The sequence below is a fragment of the Hydra viridissima genome, unplaced genomic scaffold (genome assembly GCF_058129835.1).
Source record: "Hydra viridissima isolate aposymbiotic clone 2 unplaced genomic scaffold, HvirCarnegie_v1 scaffold_1, whole genome shotgun sequence".
NCBI classification, from domain to species: Eukaryota; Metazoa; Cnidaria; class Hydrozoa; order Anthoathecata; family Hydridae; genus Hydra; species Hydra viridissima.
Window position 1 is genome coordinate 14,285,334 of NW_028324300.1, and position 9,106 is coordinate 14,294,439.

The following is a 9,106-nucleotide window of genomic DNA, read 5'->3' on the forward strand; positions in this document are numbered from 1 at the left end:
ACAGACAAAACAATGATACTAACATTGAGTAATTTTTCTTCTATAACTCTTAGATGACAGCAAATATAAAGCAGTTATCCAAGGGTGGGCCAATAATTTTTGGACTCACTGTATGTGTAATCAAACACAAGGATGAAACTGAATATTAATACAAATTTTTAAGGACAGCTGCCACCGGCAATGATATTTGCAAAGGCTTTTTTTAAAAAAATGCGCAACATAAAACTTCAAATTTTATACAAAAACTTAAATATTTTTTTCGCTCATTTACCATTATCTTTCAGATCATACACAACATGTATTTCAAACCATCTATAATTGAAAAATTAAAATATTTATTCCGCATATTTCCACTTTTTAACATTCATTTCTTTTGAAGATAGTAACTAAACTGGTAAAATGTACATTAAAAATTGCCCGTTTAAAAATCAAGCCAAAAAAATGCTAAAGAAAGAAATGCTGAAATGTTTTTTTTTACAATGTTTTTTCAAAGTTATTCGAAAGCTTTAAAAATTCAAATAAAGTAATAATTTTTGGCCGTTTTTAACAAAGTTTTTTTTATTTTGATAAAATTTTAGCGTCTTTTTTAACTTACTTGTAAATTTTTATTTTAAAAATTCGAATTGCTCGTTTTTTAGGTTTGCACCAAACTCGTTTTAAAATTTGTATCATCTGAAACGTTGGTAAAATTTTGTATCGTCTTAAAAGTGGTAAAATTTTGTATCGTCTGAAACGTAGTAAAATTTTGATGGGTTCTATAATAAAAATTTTTTTAACTGTTTCGTGTAAACGTAGTTCCTAAGACAAAACGTTTAGAGATGGCTGGTATGTCATTGTGTTTGACAAAAAAGTTGTAACATTTTCTATATATGTCAAAAAAGTATTGAAAGTCAATTCTTAAATTAAACAGGTCCTTGCCTTGTTCCAGATTTTTTCACTAAAAATCTTTGCATGAGTTTAAGAGATTCAAATTCTTTACGATAAAAGAACTTTGACTTTAAAACCAATTAATTAACTGTAAATAAAAAGTACCACATTTTGGATATTTCTTACATTTCAGACATATTTGATCATAATTAAATTTATGAACAGATTTTTAATTACAGAATTTTCAAATACATCCATTTATAAATAGTTTTTATAAATATAGTAGATAAATATGTAGTTAAAAAAACTATCGGCGACGTTGGTGTTTGTGTTGAGTCAGCATTTTTGTAAACCTTAAAAAACAACTTCCCCTTTACTTCATTACACAGATTGCTGTTACAACACGCCACCTAATAATACAATAAAATGAATATTTTCATAAAGTTTTTTAGCTATAAAAAGTCACTAAGAGAGATCAATCTAAAGTTGTACTTTAGATTAATTTTGTATACCTGGGAATTTCGTATTCCTATGTCCTCAAAACCTCTGCGTCTTTTAGAGCAGCTTTCAGCAACAGAGTTATGACACTGTTTTTCGAAAAACGTTTCGTACGAAATAAAATCTTGATCTTCAATTTGGTAACGATAAGAGACAGTTATGCAAGAATCATCGTTCTGTGAGCAGTTTTGTCTTTTCTGAGTACGTCGACAATTCTCGTAATTGTCAGCCATACAAGTGTAACATTCCAGACCTTAAAAATGTAAAAAAAAAAAAAAAAAAAACAGAAAAGTTGAAAAGCTTTTCTTAAAAAAAAAGAAAATCTTTTATTAAAGTGGAGGATAAGACTATTGTAACCATTTGTCCTAAAGGTGAGTATCAAAGATGAAGTTAACAATTCTTACCACTTGCTCTTACTATAAAGATAATGTGCACCAAAAATGGTACGATTGGTTTCATTTCCATTTTTTATTTTCAAATTTTTTTCTTGAAGTTCATTAAACTTCATTTCTAAAAAAATCATACTTTAATTTTTTACTTATTCTCTGAATAGGATCATCTTCATTTGTCGATGACAATAGTTTTTTTAAAAATTATTCAGGGGAAAATTACTCATTTTATAAAGTTTTATTTTGAACAGATGTATAAATATTTAATGATTTTTACATGAGCACAGAAGATGAGTTTTGAGCGAGTGAAAAAAAAAACTTCTTTAAGCGAATTTCATCACGAATCTAAACTGCAAGGATGGTATTAATGGAGGCTTCAAACTCTTTCCATATTTTTTTTTGACTTGAATTATTTAACGTAGCTTTTGCAATAAGTTTCTTTGCAGAAAACGGGATGTATTGTGAAGAAAATAAGATGGAAAAAAAAACGAGTTGAAAAAATCTTCACTTTCATAATTAAATTGAACGAACAGGAGAAAGAAGTACATAAAACTTGATCATGCATTCAGCTTCACTTTTGAGATTGACCATTCTATTATCTTACATCACTCTCAGTAAGAAATATTTATTATGAATGAAAGCAAACACATAAAAGAATACTTGTTATTATTGATTTCCATGATAAATATTAATTGAAAACACTTTTTTCTTTAACTGTTGTTACAATTATTACTAATGATAATTAAGTTATTGACAAAAATGTTCATGGAAATGAATTGTTTTACGCAGATTCTTGTTTGAAATGCTATACTTGCTCTACGAGTTCTGAGAAAAATTGCCATGCGAAGCAAAAACTTGAAGAATGTAAAGAGAATCATAACATTTGTTTAACAATTTACCACACCAACATAATTCAATCCGGTAATGAAACGTTGGCAAAATCGAGATACCATAAGTCATGTGCGCGAACAACTCGGACCTGCCGAGCCTACTGTCAACCGTTTCAGGGTAGCAAAGAATGCAAGGTAAAACGTCACCTTAATATTTTTCTTTGAAAAAATCGGAAATAAATTATTCAGGGGGTTACTATGTTGTTTTTATTTATCTTTACGCGAAAGCAAAGTTATTATTTTTTATTTAAAAGACTATGAATAAGTTACTAATTTAATGATTAATATAATTATTAATAGTTAATGATAGTTTCAAATTTGAATTTATTGACGTAATTTTAGGGAAAAAATAAGTTCAATAAAAAAATCATATTTTTAAACAATAATTTCTAATTTTTTTATTTATTTATATTTTATTAATTTTCATTCTTAAACAACGTAGTTTATGCAAAAATTACTCACTATCAAGTTGTAAAACAAGAGGTTTCTTATCTAAAATTTTTTTTTTTTAATTTTCTTTGTTATTCCGTTTTTTTTTACTGTTGACTTTTTATAGACATTTTGCTGTAATCGAGATGGATGCAATAAAATTCCTTCAGACCGACAAGTGATTAGTGCGAAACATACAAGCGCTGGAGAGGCTTCTTCGTGCTTTACTTGGTTAATTCTTTTCACAAATATTTTGTTCTGGAAAATATTATAGAAACAACTTATTTTGGACAATACGAAAGAGCGGTGTACCCATTTTTATAACGCATTTTTATTCTTCGAAAATTAAAACAAAGAGATTTTTTGAAATTTATTTCTTATTGTGTTTAATTTTTCCTTTTTTTTTTTTGGGCACCTCATGTAAACCTCATGTAAACCTCATGGTAGCCTCCTTTAGCATTTTTTAAAAGAAAATCCACGAGCAAAATTTTTTAGAAATGTATTTATTAAATGTAATTTTCGTGCAATAAGTAAGAAATGTTGAGCAACTTTTCTGATTACAAAGCAGTGCTAAAAATGCTATAAGATTAAACTTATAGGTGAAAAAAAGAAGCCATTTCATTACACGAATAAACGCAAATTGTACGATTTTTGCGACATTTTCGAGGGTTTTGTACACAACTCATGTAAATTTGTCTAACACCGTTAAATTTGTTTTATTCGTTCTTTTTTTTCCTAATAAATTTTTGATTAACAAATAAATACTTTTATTATGCGATTCGCACCGCCGATGTCGCTCGATCGCACCGCCTTGTATGATGTCGCTCGATCGCACCGCCTTGTATGATGTCGCTCGATCGCCGACGCTTGAAGTCGTCGTATGAATTAATTAGATTTAATCAGGCTATTTTTCCGTTTTAAAAAAGTTTTTAAATTTATTATAGTTACAGATTTGGGTCATAGTTTTTTTAAAAAAATTTGGGCTTTGTTTCTGTTTTAAAAATTAAGGAAAAGAGGAAGAGGCCAATAAACCTCTACCTTTTGTACAATAGTTTTTCAATGATTTTTTCAACCAGGATTCTGACTAGAAAAAGAAATCCGTGTTACTAGTGAATAGGATCTTGCTAATAGAAGCTATCAATATTTCTCGTCAGCAAACGAAGCGTGTGGGTGGCTGTGTATACTTTCAAGTTGTTTTTAAACTTTCCAATAATGTAGAAGACGCCCCAAATTTCTAAAAAAAATCAAAAATTTAATTCTGTGTATTTCTTACATGAAACTTATCGCAGAGCACAGAATTCATAATTGATTTAGTTCTTAAGATACCTAACATTTCCTTCGACTAGGAAAATTATGTATTGCTTTGCAGTAAGAATAACAAAGGGTGATATAACGACCATAACGTTTAATTATATGCAAAACCTCCCCCGTCCATTCATGTCAATCCAGGAAACGTTCTATTTACGTAAGTTATGATTTTACTAATGATATATTATATATACTAGATGTCTAACTTGCGGGATTTTATTAGACGAAAAGTGAAGCCGCTTTTTTGTTTACAAATTGAATCCGCCATTTGTAATAAGGGCAAAAGCTATATCCAACGTGCGAAATAAAAGTTAAAAATGCATGTTTTTGCCCGAATTAGAAATGGCTTCCACGGCTTCACTTTTCGGATCGAAGTTAGACATCTAGTATATATAATATATTATTGGATTTTACGTATTCAATGTTCATGTTTTATTAGAAAACAACAATTTGCATTTACACCGCCAAAAAATGTTTGTAGCTTTCCAAATGAAGTTTGTTACTTTCTTTTTGTTTTTTTTCAAGACGATATCTGATGAAGTAAAGGAGTTTCATATATTTTGTGATACGTATGGTGGCTAAAATAGAAATCACACGGTGACCAGAATGCTTTTGGCTATGACAATTAATAACAGATTTTCAATCATCCACCAATATTTTCCAGTACGAGGAGCCACAATTTTTTTGCTCCATTACCGAGATTTTTCAGTGATAAAGCAAACAGTATGAAGGTTTCTTCAAAATCTTTGAACCTAGCCAGTATGAAAATCTAATTAAGACAGCCAAATAGTTCTCACCAACTTATAAAGTAAAATCCGTAAAAAATGAAGACGTGCTAAGCTTTCATAAATGGGGTGGCCTTAGTATTTTAAAAAATAGCAAACGGTATTGAAAAAAAGGATAAAAAGCATAAGCTAGTACTGACTCTTGGTGTTCAAAAGTCAGCTGAAAGGTTATATGAAGGCTTCTAACATTAGTGATGGTCTTCTAAACATTAACATTTAAACTCAATATATTAAAAGAAGTGCTGTTCCCAGATAAAAAAAAAATCACCCCAACAAGATTTAGGGCATGTAAAAAAGTTAAACAATACATCCCACAAGAATAAATGACTCTATGACGAAATAGTGAACTTATTTGTTGTCATCGGAAAAACCAACTGATTATGTTTACACAAAAATGATGCTTCATGTCAAAAAGCGTAAGAAAGAAAGAATTAAAACGAGAATTTCAGATAACGTTTGTTTTATTTCATGTAATCAGCTTTTTTTTTATTTTACTTAAAGAAAACCCTGAGTGGAGTGTAGAGTTTTTATAAATTAAAAAAATTAAATATTTAAAAGGATTTAATTAACAGCTATTTCATTTTTTAAATCTTCAACGTTTTTAAATAACAGATATTTCATTTTTTAAATCTTCAACTTTAAAGTTAAATCTTCAACGTTTTACACTCCTTGACACTCTCCCACGTAGATTTGTTGTAATCTTTTGAGAAGCAAATCATTATATTTCGAATAAAAAGTGTGAAACGTAAGGATTTGCAAAAATCTTTTTAAATTTGTTTTATTTGAATGTCGCAAATTTTATGAGGTTTTTGAAATTCTTTTTAATTTTCTAAACTTATTAAAAAAATTAAAAATTTTTAGATTCTTGATTTTTTTTTTAAAGTATTAAAAAGATATTTGAGATCGAAAAATTGTTTGAAAAAAAAAAAACAACACAAAGCTGCGGTAAATTACTAGCATGATTTCAATATTCGGTCTAGTTGAATTCCTTTTTCGGTTTTTTTTGAAGTTTTAAGTGTGTTCCTATCTTTTCTACTTCGTCATTAAAAAATTTAATGACACAAAAATCACCGACGCAACTCTGCTCACGTCATTGACTTATTTGATTGATTTTAGTCTTAATTTCAATGCTTTTTTTTTTTTTCTTTTCTTTAAAAATTGATTAATTAAGGGCATTTACCCAAGTCTGCAGATTATAATGATTTCTTAAATAAGGTTTCTCTAAAATATATTTTGAGCTTCAACGAACCTATCACGAGCATGAAAACTCCATAGCATATAATTGGATCCCAACCATTTTGTATATACTAAAGAGTTGAGCTATTTTTTTGAAGATCGCAGAAATTTCAAAGATTAATTAGAATGTTTTTAAGAAACAAATATATTTTTGAAATTTTTATCGAGTCGTTACACATTTCTATCGAGTCGTTACACGTTTCTATCGAGTCGTTACACGTTTCTATCGAGTCGTTACACGTTTCTATCGAGTCGTTACACGTTTGAACCCTGGAACGTTAAAAGGTTTTGAAGAGAATACTGAGTGAGATACTTTTTGATTTTTATCACCACTTTTATATAAGCCTCTCAATTACTTTAGTATCGTCTTTGCTATTTTTCTCTCTATGCACAAAATTCGCAACAACAACAGGGCGTTCGTTTTCTTCATCGGTTGTAATTGTATTTATTAATTTTCTTATAGGTTTTCTCCTCCATTTTTTTCTTTTGGAGTTTGTTCGAACCAACCATCGTGTCAAATGTTGATCACTTTTTAATGTTCCTAAGTGGTTGATTGACTTGTCACATCTTCCGGAAGACACATTATATTCACTATATTCATCCCTACTATAATTGTACGTAACATTTTCGCTAGCATTATAACTGTCGGCTACTTCCTTAGATTTAAAATTGTAATCAAGGTTATCATTAATCTGGTTATTGTTTATCAGATCGTTTTCAGAATTTTTAACGTTTTGACGATTTACATTATCAATTGCATCATCATGACAAGAGCCAGAGCAAATAATAGTTCTACCATCATGATAATTAAGTTCAGAAAATATGTCATCATCTTCTGTGCAGCAATAACACTGAAATTTGGTATAACTAAGTTCATTATGACAGTCATCAGCAAAGTCAACCTCATCATCACTTGTTGTATCACTTTGACTAAAACGAGAAATTGAAAGCTCATTAATGTCTTCGGAGTTGTTTTTTCCATAATGTTCGTTAACAAAACGGCCATCACCGGCCGTCGTTTCCGTTGAACTTAAAAAAATCCTGCTTTTACAGCTGTCAGAGTTTAAATCAGGTTTGTCCTCGTCAATTCCTTCCACGTTTTTATGAAAATTTTCATCAGCTTCACATAAAATGTTCAGGTTTACTAAACACTCAATATTGCGCTTCATTTCACTTTCTGATTCTATATTTAGGTCTAAACAAGAACTTCCTCTTCTTAAATAACTAAGGTTTACGATGTTGCATCCTCTTGTTGATTGGTTGATGAGGTTTTCTGTGGACTTTCTACGAACGTAGTAATGCTTCCTATCAGGGGAGCCGAAAACATACTCTAGATCATCTGAAGGAGCAGATTCTTCATAATCTTTCCTAAAATGCTCTTCAATGTCTGAAGCATCAACTAAAGAACCATTTCGTGACTTAGTTTTTGTCCATTTTAACATCCTACCGGAATCAAAGTTTGTAATTAACGAATTAGTAAACGTATTAACGAAACAGTAAACGAGTTGGCAATTAGTACGAAATATCTTTTAAAATTTGTATCAAAAATTTGTATTAAAAATTTGAAAAAACCTGATAAGTTTTAAATAACTGAGTACCCAATCTCAAACAGAGACATTGAAGTCAAAAATATTTCTACTTTGATGGTAAATGACGTCTTTAAGGTAATCAATCGATATAAAAAATAAACAAAGTATTTCAAACGTAGAAAATTCTTCAGCCTTCATTAAATATTTACTGTTGCAAAATATTTGGTATTTTAACTTGATAATCTTGGAAGTAAATATCAAAGTTGTATCAAATTAACAAATCTCAATTGTTCAAGTTATGGATAATCAAACATTTAAGTGTATTAATTCAACATGTTTTTTCTTAAACCTACTTAAAATTGCGATCAAGATAGCACGCTCGATACCAAATTTCATTCTATTTAAACGTGCACCGAAGGTTTTATCATCACAAAAATGTCAGTAAAGTAAAAAAAGCAAAAAATTCATACACAAGAACATAAGTTAAAGTTTTGGTTATGCAAATTGTTTTTGTAAATTGTTTGGTTCTGTAATTTAATCTGTTGTCTATTACACGAGTAAAAGTTAACCAGTTTGCAATTTGGATATTTCAGATTAAATTAACTGCAACAACAACAACAAAAAAATGAATAAACAAAAAAGAGTGTGTTCACCCCTCAAAGTAAAATTATAAGTAGATATAAATCTAAAAAAAAACTCTTACAAAAAAAATAATGTAAATGTAGTTTGTTATTAAGAGCAAAACAAATTTAATTTTGAAAAAAGTCATCAAAAAATGATGCTTCCCAACTTATGATCGAAACAAATCAACAGCGTCGTTGATAATTAAACTGGTTTAGGTTCAAACCATTTTTCGGTAAAGGTTTTTCGGCCAAATCATAACCCCAAATGCATGGAACCTCATTTGCATAAAACAAAATGAATGGATTCATTAAAATCCATGAGTTCAAAAAAAAAAAAGTCACAATTTAAAACATTGTTTTAAATAAGCGTAAAAAAGATTTTTATTGAATTCAATGAAAATCATCGTTACGCTCCACTTGACAACAACAAAAAATTGCTAAAGAAAGGTCCAAGTTGTTGGTAATAAAGTTGTTAACTAAGATCCTAGTGATTGGTAACAAAGATTTAAGTAAAGCTTCAGCAGCAAGAAAAATTTAACAAAAACTTGCTAA

At 29.2% G+C, this 9,106-nt stretch overlaps 2 protein-coding genes across 4 annotated transcripts in view; both read right to left on the reverse strand.

Moving 5' to 3' along the window:
• Nucleotides 1-232: 232 nt before the first annotated feature.
• Nucleotides 233-1,923, reverse strand: LOC145187653 (uncharacterized). Its single transcript, XM_080064109.2, has 3 exons — nucleotides 1,770-1,923; nucleotides 1,380-1,618; nucleotides 233-1,277 (listed from the first exon to the last, which is right to left on the reverse strand). Exons 1-3 carry the CDS (start codon nucleotides 1,828-1,830, stop codon nucleotides 1,101-1,103), a joined length of 477 nt encoding a protein of 158 aa, XP_079920235.2. The 5' UTR covers nucleotides 1,831-1,923; the 3' UTR covers nucleotides 233-1,100.
• Nucleotides 1,924-6,531: 4,608 nt separating this feature from the next.
• LOC149893473 (uncharacterized) overlaps nucleotides 6,532-9,106 on the reverse strand; it is an 8,753-nt gene continuing 6,178 nt past the window's right edge. Inside the window, exons 1-2 of one of the 3 annotated variants that reach the window (XM_090072570.1) lie at nucleotides 7,975-8,100; nucleotides 6,532-7,845 (exon numbers count right to left, since the gene is read on the reverse strand). In XM_090072570.1, the coding sequence (XP_089928696.1) occupies nucleotides 6,738-7,844 (1,107 nt within the window). In that variant the 5' untranslated portion in view covers nucleotide 7,845; nucleotides 7,975-8,100 and the 3' untranslated portion in view covers nucleotides 6,532-6,737. Of the gene's footprint in view, nucleotides 7,846-7,974; nucleotides 8,101-9,106 lie in introns of those variants that run through there. The other 2 variants (XM_090072565.1, XM_090072572.1) reach the window with 2 other exon arrangements.